Source organism: the organism of the source record quoted next, unplaced genomic scaffold (assembly GCF_019419815.1).
Source record: "Pyrus x bretschneideri cultivar Hongxiangsu unplaced genomic scaffold, Pyrus_bretschneideri_v1 Contig73, whole genome shotgun sequence".
Taxonomy (NCBI): Eukaryota; Viridiplantae; Streptophyta; class Magnoliopsida; order Rosales; family Rosaceae; genus Pyrus; species Pyrus x bretschneideri.
The window spans coordinates 2,116,061-2,131,776 of record NW_025999813.1 but is presented as its reverse complement, the minus strand read 5'-3'; the positions used below and the strand labels follow the sequence as shown (position 1 = coordinate 2,131,776).

General features: G+C 35.0%; 1 protein-coding gene, 2 long non-coding RNA genes and 1 pseudogene across 6 annotated transcripts; 2 read left to right on the top strand and 2 right to left on the bottom strand.

Moving 5' to 3' along the window:
- The first annotated feature begins 1,280 nt into the window (after nt 1-1,280).
- Nucleotides 1,281-4,846, top strand: LOC103933659. Of its 4 annotated transcripts, none has more exons than XR_665154.3 (5): nt 1,281-1,413; nt 1,808-1,886; nt 2,574-2,652; nt 2,882-4,298; nt 4,725-4,846. It is a non-coding gene; the product is annotated as an uncharacterized LOC103933659 (long non-coding RNA). The 4 variants fall into 4 exon arrangements; XR_007254658.1 differs by adding an exon at nt 2,351-2,458 and having other exon boundaries at nt 2,574-4,298; XR_007254659.1 differs by adding an exon at nt 2,351-2,458 and having other exon boundaries at nt 1,808-1,890; nt 2,574-4,298.
- LOC125472746 lies at nt 4,390-5,805 on the bottom strand (annotated as a pseudogene).
- A 512-nt stretch (nt 5,806-6,317) lies between these two features.
- Nucleotides 6,318-7,232, bottom strand: LOC125472785. Its single transcript, XR_007254680.1, has 2 exons — nt 7,094-7,232; nt 6,318-6,671 (listed from the first exon to the last, which is right to left on the bottom strand). It is a non-coding gene; the product is annotated as an uncharacterized LOC125472785 (long non-coding RNA).
- A 6,853-nt stretch (nt 7,233-14,085) lies between these two features.
- On the top strand, nt 14,086-15,450 carry LOC125472778. Its single transcript, XM_048574605.1, has 2 exons — nt 14,086-14,583; nt 15,424-15,450. The coding sequence occupies exons 1-2, from the start codon at nt 14,086-14,088 to the stop codon at nt 15,448-15,450; spliced, it is 525 nt and encodes a 174-aa protein (XP_048430562.1).
- Nucleotides 15,451-15,716: the final 266 nt, after the last annotated feature.

Sequence of the window (15,716 nt, the reverse complement as noted above, 5' to 3'; positions counted from 1 at the left end):
GGTTGCTGATTTTTGTGGTTGCCCGGCCGTTATGCGTCTATTTAGACTTGGGGTTTTTTTGTGTTCCGAGGGTTTCGACATCTCTGATCGGGGGTAATGAATTCCTAATGTTTGCCCCCCTTTTTTCCGTTTTGGATTTTTGGGTTGTGGCTAGGATTTTGGCGTCTTTCCACCCCGCTGTGGAACAAGTGTGATTCAGCCAATGAATATTTTATAATCATGGGGAAACTTGATATAGGTCCAATTTTTTGAGTCAATAGTAGGAATAGACCAATTGATTAAAATAAGTCCAATTCCTTAAATCTTATTATTTTATTTACCAATAATTATCTCTTAAATGATAAGATTTATTATAAAAATCAAATTTCTTCCTAATTATCTCTTTGATTATTTATTTATTTTGTTCTTTATCCCATTTTAAACCCCATTTATAGTTTTTAGTTTTTATTTTTATAATCAACCTATATCATAGGTTAATTATATTTATCTACCTATATGACAGATTCTTTTTTATAATCAAGTAAGATTCATGTATTTTGCTTGTAGATATATTATGTTTTTTCTACCCTTTTAGTTAAGTTTCATATCTTATTTATAGGTATGATATACATTCATATATTTGTTACTTGAGTTAGGGTAGAATGATTTGCAGATAGATTTATATCGATATATTATTTTTTTGTTATAAGATATTAATTATATTTTTTGGGGTTGAAAATTCATAATATTAGAAGATTTTAATTAATTTTTAATATTTTTAGAAAATATAAAATAAGCATTAAAAAAATAAATACATATAATTAGGTAATTAGACTAACTCCTTAAAACTATCTATTTTTGAACATGAATCTAAAAGCCCCTATAATCATTTTCTTTCGGTTTTTATTTTTGGTTTTTCCGTTGTTTCAATGAAACCTGACTATGTTTGGATGAGGGAAATAAACATGGAATTTTGTTAAAAGTCAGAATTTGTAAATTGACAGGCATCAATTCTCTTGTTTGGATTCATAAGCATAGAAATTTAGAATTTCCGCATGGAAAAAAAACTTGGAATTTGGGACCTCTAAATCCCAAGTTCAAATTCCATGTAAATAGGTGTCATTTCTCAATTTCTATGATTGAGAGTTTAAAAATAACAAATTCCGTATTCAATTTCATTGTTCTTTTAAGTTAACCAAACAAGAAAATTTACAAATTCTAGAAAATAAAATCTCGTCATTTCAATTTCCGTCATTTTTAAATTTCTTAGTAATCTTAAATTTCTTCACCCAAACATAGTATAATCGTTTCCTTTTATTGCCAGTTGTGGTGCTTTCTTGGGTTTTCCCTGTTAAAAGAGAATTTTGCATTTTCGTTCTTTGGTTGGCAAATCTCGGATTTGTTGGCATTTGCAACGCTGCTGTAATTTTTTGGGTATGTTTTTTGCGCTTCTATTTTTTTTCGGTTCGGACATGGATTGATAATTATTGGATTTAAATGGATTTGGGAAAAAATGGGAGGAGTTGTTGAGATTGTGTGAAGGTTTGTTTTTTCTCGGTTTTATGCTGCAGGGGGTTACAAATACAGAGAGGAGGAGAGGAGGAGAGGAGGAGAGGAAACATTAGTTTAGATTGTGATTTAACATGAACAAATCCATGTGTTGCCTACGTTGAAAGGCACAAATTTTTTTGACATGTTTGGGTTTTATCTCGTATGGGTTAGATGTCTGTTTGATTTGTTAAACCTGTGTATCTGCATCTGTCTTATTCATGTGGATTAGTGGAAAAACAAAATGGTATTGCTCTGACAGATTGTTGGTCACTTACAGGTCTGAAGACTAATGCTACGAATTGTGATTCCAAATCAGCTTATCCTTAATTCACAAATACCAAGATCGTTATTCATCTGTGGGTACATGTGATTTATAAATTGACATTCTCACTGAGTTTTTTCTGCTAATTAAATTTCTATAATTAGTTTGGTGTTTTCATTTCGTTTGCTTATTTGATTTGCCATTGCTTCGCATGGATTAAATTGCATAGAGAGATAGTAAACTCTGTTTCATACTTTTTTTTTTGGTTTCGGCTGCTTTAGGTTTGATTTGAAAGAAACTCAGAAAAAAACAATGGGCGGTGATGTAGAATGGTTAAATTGCAATTTCAGTTTTAGATGCTTAAACTTAGGATGTGTGTGCTGCAAAGTGAGTCGGCTAAAGAGGCCCTTGCTTATATCCATTATGTTGTCTTCTTTTTTTTTTTTTTTTTTTTTTTTTTTTTTTTGTGTGTTACTTAGTGCTGTGCGAATTCTGTGCCACTATTGTGTTCACTGATTGTGTTGGTTGTCATATCGATTGGTGTTAATCCTTTTTCAGAGTTCAAAAATCTCTTCCAGTCTTAAACTCAACGTCAATGGATAAATCCATATATTGGCTACCTTGAAAGACACGAATTTTTTTTTACATGTTTGAGTTTTATCTCAGGTGGGTTAGATGTACGTTTGATTTGTTAAATCTATGCATTTCAGTCTGTCTTGTTTATGTGGATTAATGCAAAAACATAATAGTATTGGCCTGACAGATTGTTGTTCACTTGCAGGTTACAAAACTAATACTACAACTTTGGTTTCCAGATCAGTTTATCCGCAATTTGCAAATACCAAGATCATTGGTTATCTGTGAGCACATGTGATTTAAAAATTCCTGTCACTGACTTTGCTCTGCTGATTAAATTCTGTGATCAGTTTAGTTTTTTTGCTTTGTTTGATCATTTGATTTGTCATTGCACCGTACTGATTAAATTACATACAGAGATAATAAGTGTTGTTTGGTATTTTTATCATTGAGATTGGTTTAGATTTGATTGATAAAAATAAAATAAAGAACTGACAAAGAAATGATACGCAGTGATATAGAATGGTTGAATCAATCATCTGCTCTGCTTGTTCTGTGGATACATCAATATAACTACCAATGGTATGTCAAAGTACTCAGAAATTTTTACTTTATTTTCATTAATGTTTTATGCTTAAATTCTATCTTCATTGATGTTTCTCTTTAGGGGAATTGACTTTTACCAATTTATGCATGCACTATCTTCATTTCATCTACTCTAAACGCACGTCCAATTACCAATTTCCCCACTAGTAAATTAACCTGGGCATCTAAAAGCACTGGTGAACACACTGTCTCCGAAGATGTACCCATTCCAGATGCCTTAATTAAGCCAAAGAACATTTAAACAATCAAACAATTGTTACATCAATCTTTGTAGCATTTCATTATTAGTTACATAAATTAAACAATTCTGCTGTTCCTATCATGTTCTTTGAATCAATTAAACCATCTGAACGCAATATATATTTAGTCAAAACATCTGCATTTATACTTTTGGATGCCCATCTTAAATCCATTAGTGATCAACCAAGTAATTTGACATGCATACAGAGCAAATTAAACAAAGAAGGTCTTAGTGTATAAATTGGTAACAGCCAATTCCTCTGAAGAGGAAAGATGGAAATGATGATTGCTTATCTACATCAAATGAGTTCTATTTGTCCCCTTTTTTACAACAAAATTACCATAAAACTGCCTTGCATATGTTCTTCCGCTATATTCCTATGTTTATGATCCGTTTTTAATACAGGTTTCCAATCATTTTTACCGTGTTGTACTCATTTAATAATGATTTACTTGAAATTTCACAATCATTTTACCCTCTCATGCATAATTCTATGCCACAGGTTTAGATAAATATCATAACACTTAACCCAATTTTATGATAACTGTGCCACGTTCTATTTACCAATGTTCACAGCTAAAATTGATTACACAACCTAGCTGCAGGTATACCGCAGATTACATCGCTCTCCACAGAGGTTCTGCTTCTTTTTCTTATTATGCTCTCTAACCTGCTAATATTAGAATACATTACCCTTTTCTTGCTCATGTATAAAGATAAGAATTATAAACAAAACAATCAGCTTAAAAAGCTAATATCTATTCGTCTTCTTCATTGTATGGTTAAGCTTACAGAGAACGTCTTATCAACCATTTGGGTAATTTTGTAAATCAAAATGACCATTTCTCTATTCGTCTTTCGATTTGCTCTGATTGAAAGTCGAACCAATGCCAACACAAGCAGACGAGCATCAAAATTTTGTATATTTGACTCTCATGTACTATTCCACAACAGTATTTGTTGTTTTTCATTTTGGTTGCAGGTTTGAATTACAAATTAACAAAATTGTACAGTCGTGGCCACATTGTAAGTCTGATTAATCATCCTATGAGAATCACTTAAAATTCTAATCTTTAAAACCAGGTACCTTTTTTTATTGTTGCCGTTAATGAAATCTCACTTCTTCTTGACACCACTCATTATACGTAATGTAAATAAAATTGTACGGTACCAAGACACAACGCGGCAGAACCACGCAGGCACTATTACTAGTTTTTACTACACATGAGATCTATAAAACATATTTATGATCCTAAACTATCTAGGATTTACAAGGTGGTCCATAAATTAAATTTGTCTAAATATCGTTGCTGGTCTGGGGTTTAAACCATCCTCTTCTCTAGGGTAGAACAGGATCACAATAAAATGCAACTAAATTACTATTTGGATCACATTTACTGACTCTAAAAATGACACTATGTCTCACCCTTATTAAAGATGTAATCCATCAGCAAAGATTTGTCAGTGAATATGGTACAAATAATAAGATTAATAGTCTACACTTACCAGGTTGAGATCTGGTGGAGCACGAGGAAGGCCTCGTTTGGAGCGTAGCAATACATGGTTATCCAAGAAGTATGTATGGTGGTGATAGAAATTACTATTGGGATAGCAGGCGGCACATAGATGATCAAGTCCAAAATCAAGGCAGGCAACACAAGTAAAATACAAGCCGCAGAGGTAAACTCTACACCCTCGGCACAAGATGTTCCTTGTCTTGATGATGTAGTAGAAGGCGAGTACTTCGGAAAAATCCAGGCCGCCTTCGCTGTTGCGATCCAGTTTTTCGAAGAAGCTATGGTCGTTGACAATCCAATTGTAGCCGCTTTGCGGAAGAATTCGTAAAATTCGGACGAGCCGATTCGGCCGTTGTTTGTGTCCATGGATTGGGAGAAGGACCATGCGAGCTGTTGAAGTTTTGGAGTGCCATGGCAATAGTATGATAAAGCAGCTGCATGTAGTTCTTCAATTTCCATGTAGAACAGGACACCTGGGCTGCTTAATTGCTATCGGTTCCTTTATATATAATTTTCTTTTTTGGTTATACAATAAGTACTCAAACTAGTGGTACTGACTGAGTCTTATGTTTAAATTAAGCCAGATTGTTGGTAGACGTTAATTCTAATTAACTGTTAATATACGAGTGTTGCTGTTTGTGCCACATTTACTTCACATTATTGATCAACTATCTAATACAAACAAGTCCTCCATAGAATTATTGATCACATTGATAAGTGAAGTCCAAATAGAATTACTCAGCTTTATTATTTTTGATTTTATTGGTACTTCAAAATTTTCATTTTGTTCTCATAAGTGTATTGTTCTTTCAAAACATATAAAGTACAAAGTGCATGATGAAAATTTGGAGTACGAATAAAAATATCACTTTAAGCTCAAACTCGAGCATATAGGATGAACCTACAAATTTTAAGGGGGTTATGCGATGTGAGAGAGAGATGCAGAAGGAGATAAACAACCTGTTGCATTAATATCCTATATATCAAAAATGTTATTCTTATCATTTATTTTTATCATCATTTTTACAAATTTTCTAAAAGAAATGAGATCCATATGTGTTGGTAGACCTTATCTTTATTAGAAAGATGATACAAATAGATTGTAAATTAAACTCTACTCTATATCTATAGATATAAAGCGAGAAGGCAAAAATGATGAAGCTTTCATAAACCCAAAATAGCCCTTCTCCCATTAGGGTTTCAAAAGAAAAACAAATTTACAAAAATAAAAGAAAACACCCAAAGACTATGAGTGGTTTGTAAGTTTATTATTTATTGCTTTGCCTTTTTGTTTTCTGGTTTCTTTTCAAATAGAAAAATAAATAATAAAATAAAAGTGTCGATTGTCACACACGTATGTTGATCATCTCTAAGATACGTATATTATAAGAAAAATAAAAAAGGGGCCTTTATAATTAGATTTGAAAGCAAAAACTTGTGCTTTTTCAATGAAATCAAACCCTAAGAGAGATTTGCGACTTCAAATATATTCAATAAAGTTAGATGAAAAGCTATTAGTTCCACTTGAGAAGGGTTATTTTTTCGTCTTTCTTACACTAAAATGGCGTATGCGCTGTTGTATGCATTGAGATTTGTGACTTCAATTCATTTATAGTACATTACATACTACTAGAGAAGGGTGATTAAAATTTCAATTCAATCTGTAGAACTAATTCCATCTGCAGAATTCAATCACCACACAAGAAACTAAAGCTGACATTGGAGAAGTCCTATTTTTTGCTTACTGGAAAAGAAAACAATCGACGAAAAAGAAATGCATATTAGTCCACTGACATTTTGCGGTTGTTAAACAGAAGGTCTCACACCGGCAGTTTCGCCAAGGATGATTATATTGTTGACATTCCCACTTCCATCCCTTTCAGATGGGGACGATGTTGAAAGCTGCCAATCCCCATTAACAATGAACTTGTGGTAATACCTGCAGAACATCATCTTATCATTGCTTAAAATGAAAAGTAGATGAGCTCATCGTGCGACATTTTCAAGATTAGCTAGTATAAGAAAACTTAAAAAGATTGACAAGAGCAAAGCATTGGCCTGATAGAAAATTCAACACTAAGCGTTAACGAAAAGCATTAGATCTCATGTTTTTATTCTAATCTTAAAAATCGAAATAACGCAAAGATTTTCGCTTACTTTCCTTTCTAACTACAGCCGTAGCATATTACTATCTTGCATTTAAAAGCGATTTGATAATTCTCATCTGAGCTTCAGCCATGCAATTAAACGTCAAAAAAATCAAGATTATTCATCAGACTTCAACGCTAGATTATCGAAACTGGTTCGCAAAAAAACTAAGCCTAACCAAAATTGAAATTTAATTTACCAACATTATCATACCTTGCTTCCAATGACGACTACGGCTGCGTAAATCGGAGATGCAAATTGTGGAATCAAACTTGAAGTTTTGGCGATGCAAATTGATAAAACCCAGCCAAGGATCGGCTCAACCTTGATCGTTGGACATGGAAGCACGAGGAAGAAATACAAGTTATTTCTTTCTTTTGTTACCGTTACAACGGAAAGGCCAATCCTTATAAAGCCGAATACCACACCTCAAATGTGTGAATGCCAGCTCGCAATACAGAACAGACTTATTTAAATCTAGCCCAATAACTAAAAGCTATTATAAATTGGCCCAATTTCATTAATTATATAATAACTAATTGTTGCAGAGCCTCATGTACTTATAAAAGGAAATATTAGCTTGCTGCTTGAGACTCGCTGCAGCATTCTTTGAAATTCAAACTCATCAAGTTGTGAGTAATTAACGTTCTAGCCACCCGTAACTTTTCAAATAAACCAAAAGCCTATCTAGGCTAAAAGGCTTGTCAGTTGTCACCACCAAAACTCAAACACCACGTTCTCCATTCCATCACTTAATATGTCAAAAGCTCACGGCACCCCCATGCTAATTGCCTAGCCATCATCTCATTTTTTACTATTTATCCCAAAAAGCATCTTAAATCTTTGGCTGCTAGTTTACTATTTCTTCATATTTTAAGTGTATTTCGCTTTAATTCATGAATGAGATGATTAAAAACATTTTATCTTCTTTTTCTTTTGTTCATTTTAGTTCAAGACAAAAATAAGTGAACATCACACTGAAAATCTAAAGTCATCGATTTTCGAGGCATATAAAAAACTTGTGCACGTCTATTTTACTTTTGACGTACCTTTTAATGGGTTGTCCTATTCAAACAATATTTTTTACTTCTCACAAACTTCTTATTAATTTTTGACACATTCCGACCTGGAATGTCTACTTGGACTCCAAAATCGAGTTGTGTTGGCCGACGGACCTGGATGGTGACAAGGCCATAAAGTGAAGTGTAGAGGAAAAAGGATGTAAATAAATTTAAACCTAAAATTGCCTAATCAAAAGAATGCGCGGGTGAGCGGGATTGAACCTATTTCACACGTGATGTCAGAGCATAAGACAGTATAGTAAATAGGATGAGGGTTATACCACTAAAGATAACCATCTCCTAAGATTTGCCAAAATCCTCGTTTACACGTAAGCAAACCCATTAAACCTGGAGGGGCGAAAAACAAAGTTGAGTGGGTCAACAAAACAACGTTTTGTACAAAAACCTTTGTTTTTGAACATACTAACCCATCGCCGTAAAACAAGTATAGTTTCCTTAAAATCATACTACGTATGAGTATGAAGATTTAATGTATACCAACAATATATATCAGAAATATGCCACAACAGAAATAATTCACAACAATAGAAATATAGGCATGTGCTTGACAAATATACTAGCACGCAAGTCGGAGTCACTTATGGCTCATCAATCTATACTAGCACACAAGTCAGAGTCACCTAACGTGACAGGCTGGGTGTAATAATAATATATGTTCTAGATCTACGATCACGTGAAGCTTACGCTAAGCGCAGTCACCTAACCTGTACGATATGCTAACACCTAACTTGGATCCAAGATGAGCATGGGTGCAGGAGGTGAACATACACGTGAAGGCTGGCCCTGGCCCCGGGCGGGAGCACTAACACCGGGGTGTAGTAATGATGAGCTAACTATATGAATATATGAATGCCATACAATTCGAATCAATATAATAAACTCACTTGAATTTACCTGCACGTGCTGTAGAATCATTTTAGTATTCTACCTCAGTACTTTATATATAAGCAAGTAAAATGCTTATGAATATGCCATAGCCATTTTATAATTCCAATCACAAAGCAACATTTACCAAACTAAACTAAAATTATGGCATAATAGGCGTAAATCCATTTAAATGCATTTGTGGAAACTATAATTCATATATATATAAAAGTAAATTGCCCACTCACAGATATGTAGTCGAAACGAAGTCTCCAAGCCTTGCTTGACCCCGTACGTCCTCGGAATACGTTTCCCCTATATGTGAAATTACTAATTAACTTAGTTTAATAACACATAAACGGAACCTTAAATAAAACCTTCGTAGATTGTTCAAACATAGGGTTTGAATATACGAAATCGATCCACTCAACATCACAAACCTGCACAAAATTTCAAAATAATTTTTGGACGCCAGACGCGCCACCACGCCCCTGCTATGGCACGGCCACACGCGCCATCCACGTAGAGGTCTAACGACCGTTAGGAATATTCCGTTAAAAGGTAACAGAAGTTAACGGCATTTGTGAACATGAATTTTCCTGAAACAAGAACACGTGTACAAAATATATTTTGTATTAATGATTTTGGGGTTACAATCTCTTTTACAATTTGACCCTCTTATTCTATCTTCGTAAGCGTAGATCTGTAAATGAGCTGTTGATCCAAAGGGTTGTCGGGGCTTGGTCTAGGGATGAACAGTTGTGCGGATTTGTTGATGCTGTTGATCCAAAGGGTCGTCGAGGCTTGATCTTAGGATGAACGGTTGATGAACGGATCTTCAAGTGGTTTTGGGCTTAATCTTGAAGAATGGGTATGTGGATTTGTTGGTGTTGTTGATCCAAAGGGTCGTTGGGCTTGATCTTAGGATGAATGGTTGATGAACAGATCTTCAAGGGCTTTTGGGCTTAATCTTGAAAGAGGATTTGACGAAGAATGAATAGGGCTTTCTTGATCCTTCGGGATTTGCTTGATAGCTTTAGAGTTTCAAAGCTTCAAGGTTTTGGTGTGATGTGAATTGGTCTTCTTTCCTCCTTTTATCCCTTGATGGAGAAGCCCATTTATAGGCTTTGAAAGTGAATCACCACCATCCATTTTTTTGGTGATGTAGGTGAAATGAGTGGAGTTGGTAGGTGAAGTATGTGTGTGATATAGGTGAAATGAGTGTGTGATGTAGGTGAAAAGAATAAAGGTTGTAATTTTAATGCATTGGTTAACATTTATTTCACTGAAATTTCAATGTCTACAAATGCCCCCACTTCAAGGCACGTCGTATACATGTGATTGTCATGTGTAGAAGATGCGTTTTGAAGTCCCTTAATGTAGATGTTGATCTAAGGGTCGTCAATGCTTGATCTTGAATTGGGCTGGAAATTTCTTTGTATTGATCTTGAATTGGGCTGGAAATTTCTTCGTATTGTGTCTTGAATTGGGCCGTCGAGGCTTAATCTTGAATTGAGTCGTCGAGTCATGTGAGCTTCCTTCGTATTGTGTCTTGATGGTGCTTGCGATCATTTCCTGTAGCTGCTAGATAGAGAGAGATCCCATGAACGTCATTACTTGGTCTAGCTTCAGATTCTCTTCGACTTTCTCCGTTGGAGGCTCCTCTTCTTCGTCGACTTCTTTCTTTAATGTACCAACATTTGGGTCGACCTTCACGTTGAGCCGCGCATCTAGTTGGTTAACGAGTGCGGCGATCTGCAAGTCCTTCTCTTTCACAGTCCATTTGAGCTTTACGATTGCTTCATTCATTTGAGCTAGTCCCTCCTCGATTGAAGTTGCTCCAGTGTTCATGACTTGCATGGTTGTGTTGTCGCTCGAGTCAGCATCGGAGAGTAGGGACTCTGAGTATTTCCTTAGGCTCTCCTCTCTGGGCGCCCTTAGCGAGGCTAGGGTGATCACGGGCTCGTGCCTCAGGTGCTCTTGTTCCTTCAACAAGGTTAATGCAGGGGCATAAGCCGCGGCAAAAAGAGCTCTTGCTTTGCTTTGGGTTGTGATGCCTGAAGTGTCACCACTTACGGCAAAGATGTTTTTGTTCTTCGCTTTGGTTGCGGGAACAACTTGATCCTTTCTTGATGCCATTTGTGTTTTCTTGCGGATTTGAAGATTGAGATGAAAGGTAAAGATAGTCCTATCAGGCGTGCCAAATTTGTGAACACAAATTTTCCTAAAACAAGAACACGTGTACAAAATATATTTTGTATTAATGATTTTGGGGTTATAATCTCTTTTACAATTTGACCCTCTGATTCTATCTTCGTAAGTGTAGATCTGTGAATGAGCTGTTGATCCAAAGGGTCGTCGAGGCTTGGTCTAGGGATGAACAGTTGTGCGGATTTGTTGATGTTGTTGATCCAAAGGGTCGTCGGGGCTTGATCTTAGGATGAACGGTTGATGAACGGATCTTCAAGGGGTTTTGGGCTTAATCTTGAAGAGCTGGTATGTGGATTTGTTGGTGTTGTTGATCCAAAGGGTCGTTGGGGCTTGATCTTAGGATGAATGGTTGATGAACAGATTTTCAAGGGCTTTTGGGCTTGATCTTGAATGAGGATTTGACGAAGAATGAAGAGGGCTTTCTTGATCCTTCGGGATTTGCTTGATAGCTTTAGAGTTTCAAAGCTTCAAGGTTTTGGTATGATGTGAATTGGTCTTCTTTCCTCCTTTTATCCCTTGATGGAGAAGCCTATTTATAGGCTTTGAGAGTGAAGCACCACTATCCATTTTTTTAGTGATGTAGGTGAAATGAGTGGAGTTGGTAGGTGAAGTAAGTGTGTGATGTAGGTGAAATGAATAAAGGTTGTAATTTTAATGCATTGGTCAACATTTATTTCACTGAAATTTCAATCTCTACAACGTTACCTGACGCCGTTAGAATATTTCATCAAAGTTGATGAAATATTCTGTCGTCTTCTCTGGTGGTCCTCGCCAGTCGCCGCCGTCCGCCACTGTCTGAACTCACCATAATTTGGAAATTTTCACCGGCTTCTGGGTAAAATTTCAAACCTTCATATCTTCTTCATTTCTCAACCATTTTTTCACAAAATTAATTTGGAAATGAAGCTTATGAAGAGTAGAATCGTGTTATACCTTTTTGAAGTCCAAAAAGTGGACGGAGGTGGTTTGAAAATGCCTTGAAAGGTACGGCCAAAACTAAGACTTCTTGAAATTGGGTGGTTTCACGTCAAAACTTCCTCAAACTTGTCTTAGGAACCTCGGGGAGTTGTGTAGAGGCTTCCATGAGTCTTAAAACGCCGTGACTCGGTCTGAAAATCGTCAATCTAGAATTCACCGAGTCGGAGCTTCCGACTTGGTGAGTCAAACCTCAACCAAATAGAGATTTGGTTATGAGTCGGAGCTTCCGAGCCTTTTGGTTGGTTTTATTAAACAGGCGTATATCGTATTAAATAAGCAGACTGGTTAAATTAATCAGGCGCTTATTTAGTATGAGTGAACACCAAACACCCAAGTCCATATAACTAGTCCTATCCGATCCTTTATTCGATCTTCCAAACAAGGCCTTAAACTACTTGTACTGCAAGTTCAGAGTACAACCAAACCCCATAGAAAATTTAAAAGAAAAACTCTCACTTTATACTAATAATTCGTTACATATTGGTATTTTCTCTTAACTTATACAATGGCGGTCGCAGTGATATATCTGCATTATATTGGATTACAAATTACTTGAAAGGCTTTTTCATTTATATGTCTCATTAATCCCTTTTTTTTTTTTCCTGAACTTGCAAATTGTGACTTTTTTTTCCTGTAGTTTGATTTGGTGTCTCAACTCAATCAGTTATTCAAGAAAATCGTTTGTTTGACTATTGTGAAGCTAGAGTCAAAACAAAAAAAAAAACTTCGAATTTCGAAGAAAACATTACACCAATCAAATCAATAATTTTGATGAAATGAATAACATGTGACACCAACTAAAAATAAAGAGAGAAATCACCCACGGTTACAAATTGAAGCAAAAAATTATATTACAATCAAAACGCATTGTATAAACTATTAGCCTTTGGCACACACACATCTGTAGAGGTTACTTGGATTTGCAAACTCTTCAAGGACATAGCATTTCCTCTTTCTAAAGTTCTTGTGATTTGGTGTGACAATGTATCTGCCATCTCTCTAGCATCTAATCTTGTTTTCCATGCTAGAACCAAACACATCGAAATTGACTATCACTATATTCGGTAACTAGTCCTAGCTTCTCTTCTTCAAGTTCGATTTGTTCCCAGTCATCACCAAATTGCAGATATTCATACCAAATCCTTGTCCAAAGCTTGATTTTAGCTTCTCAAATCCAAGCTTTCCCTTGGTACTCATCCGTTCAGCTTGAGGGGGTGTAAAGAGACATATCATTCTCAACAGTCCAAGTCATCAATACAGTCAACAGTAGAGTCAACAGTTACTTAGTGTAGAAGTTTTGTTTGTTGTAACTGCATTATAACTAATCATAGATTAAGGTTAATTAGTTACGTTTGTTAATAACTAATGTTTATTAACTGATTTGTATAAATACCCAAATGTAAATCTTTTAATCAATGAGAAATATATTTTTAATATATCTACATTAGATTGGATTACGAATTACTTGAAAGGCTTTTTCATTTATATGTTTCATTAATCTTTTTTCTTTTTCTTTTTTTTCTGAACTTGCAAATTGTGACTTTTTTTTCCCTGTACTTTGATTCGGTGTCTCAACTCAATTAGTTATTCAAGAAAATCATTAGTTTGACTATTGTGAAACTAGAGTCAAAACAAAAAAGAACTTTGAATTTCGAAGAAAACGTTACACCAATCAAATCAATAATTTTGATGAAATGAATAACATGTGACACCAAATAAAAATAAAGAGATTACAAATTGAAGCGAAAAATTACATTAGAATCAAAACGCATTGTATAAACTATTAGCCTTACCTAAAAGTAATACGTTGTTTTTTTTTTTTTTTTTTTTTTTTTAGTTTTCAATGAAAGTAGCACGTAATTCAGCTTCTTATTGTTTGGAAGCTTCAAGTTTGAAGACGAAACCCCACCACCGAAGACTAATGCTACCGACCATATATAGCACGTAATTAGGCACATCACAAGCGAAAGTTCCTTGAAACCTAACCTCATCGATAGTATATATACCACATTCTGACTTCCCTGAGTGCAACTCAATTCCATATCTAAGAATCAAGAATATAGTTTTAAAATGGAGGATGTGCGCCAAATAGCATTTGCATACTTCAAGGATGCGTCGAAGCAAATTCAACGGTTGGTAGATGAGTTTTTCTCCGAAATGGATGTTGACGGAAATGACCGAGTGAGCTTGCAAGAGTTCACGGAATACATGGAGAGGTATGAAGATTGCAAGCATCTGTGTAACTCCCTTTTTTTCGACGAACTGAAGAAGGAAGGACATGAAGAGCTTGATTTCGTGGACATGATGACTCTCTTCTACATTGTTTATAGTGGAAAACCTTTTTGTAACGGGCAGTGCAAAAAATTTATCAAGGGAGTTTATTTCGTTTGTGTCAAATGCTTTGACGATTATGCCACTGATGCCATCAACACATTCAATGTTTGCACTGCTTGTTATTCTGATGGCAAATATGTCCATGGCCACGACAAACTCCTAGATAGCTTCCTGCTTCTTCAAAGCAAGAGGATGACAGCTTTGAACCAACGAGCAGCGTCAGTCACTAATAAGGTACTTATGGATAGTATCGTTCTATTTTACATCTTTTTTCCAACTCGAACCATCCACCTTCGACCTAGACCCAGTATTTTAGGCCCAAGCACTAACATATTAATTTAGAATCTACGACAGCTGATACAATTTGATTATAAGAATAAAAGATGTTATTCTTACAATTTATATGTATCATCTCTTTAATAAAGATAGTACCCATATGTTTGGTGGCTCTATCTCTATTAAAAAGATGATACAAATAGATGGTAAGTGTAACACTACTCTACATAAAATTGCTAATCGCGTACAAGGCTTTGTTTGGTGTCTGGGTCGTTTCTGATACCAACCTATAGGCTATAGTGTGTTGGTCGTCGGGAAAGTATAATTTCTTTTTCTGAAGTGTGGACTACTAGTACTGCCAATACAATGACCAAAATGAAATTTCGAGTAAACTACATTGACCGTTAGTGCGATTCTATCTTTTTATTTGGCAAACCTTCAAGTTTCAGCCTTATTACCATAGTTTCGTGGACAAATAAAAAAAATATTCTCAATTGGATCTTGTCTACATCGCTCAATTATTGAAGTTAGTTAATGAAAAACGAGTAGATGAGACGAAGTACACATTTTAGACTACTTGTCATGCAAGTTCATAGTACAACCAAACCCCATAGAAAATTTAAAAGCAAAACTCTCACTTTATACATATTGGTATTTTCCCTTAACTTATACAATGGTGGTCTTAGGGATGTATCTGCATTAGATTGGATTACTTGAAAGGCTTTTTCATTTATAATGTCTCATTAATCTTTTATTTTTCTTTTTGAACTTGCAAATTGTGACTTTTTTTTCTTGTAGTTTGATTTGGTGTCTCAACTCAATTAGTTAGTTAAGAAAATCGTTAATTTGACTATTGTGAAACTAGAGTCAAAATAAAAAAAAAACTTCGAATTTCGAAAAAAACATTACACCAATCAAATCAATAATTTTAATGAAATGAATAACATGTGACACCAAATAAAAATAAAGAGAAAGATTATCCACGTTATAAATTGAAGCGAAAAATTATATTACAATCAAAACACGTTGTATAAACAATTAGCCTTACCTAAAAGTAACACATTTTTTTTTCAATGAAAGTAGCACGTAAT

Coding starts and splice junctions, on each gene's coding strand:
- LOC125472778 (XM_048574605.1), top strand. CDS start 14,086: ATGGAGGATGTGCGCCAAATAGCATTTGCATACTTCAAGGATGCGTCG. Junction 14,584..15,423: donor CAGCGTCAGTCACTAATAAG/GTACTTATGGAT, acceptor TTTTTCTTGTAG/TTTGATTTGGTGTCTCAACT.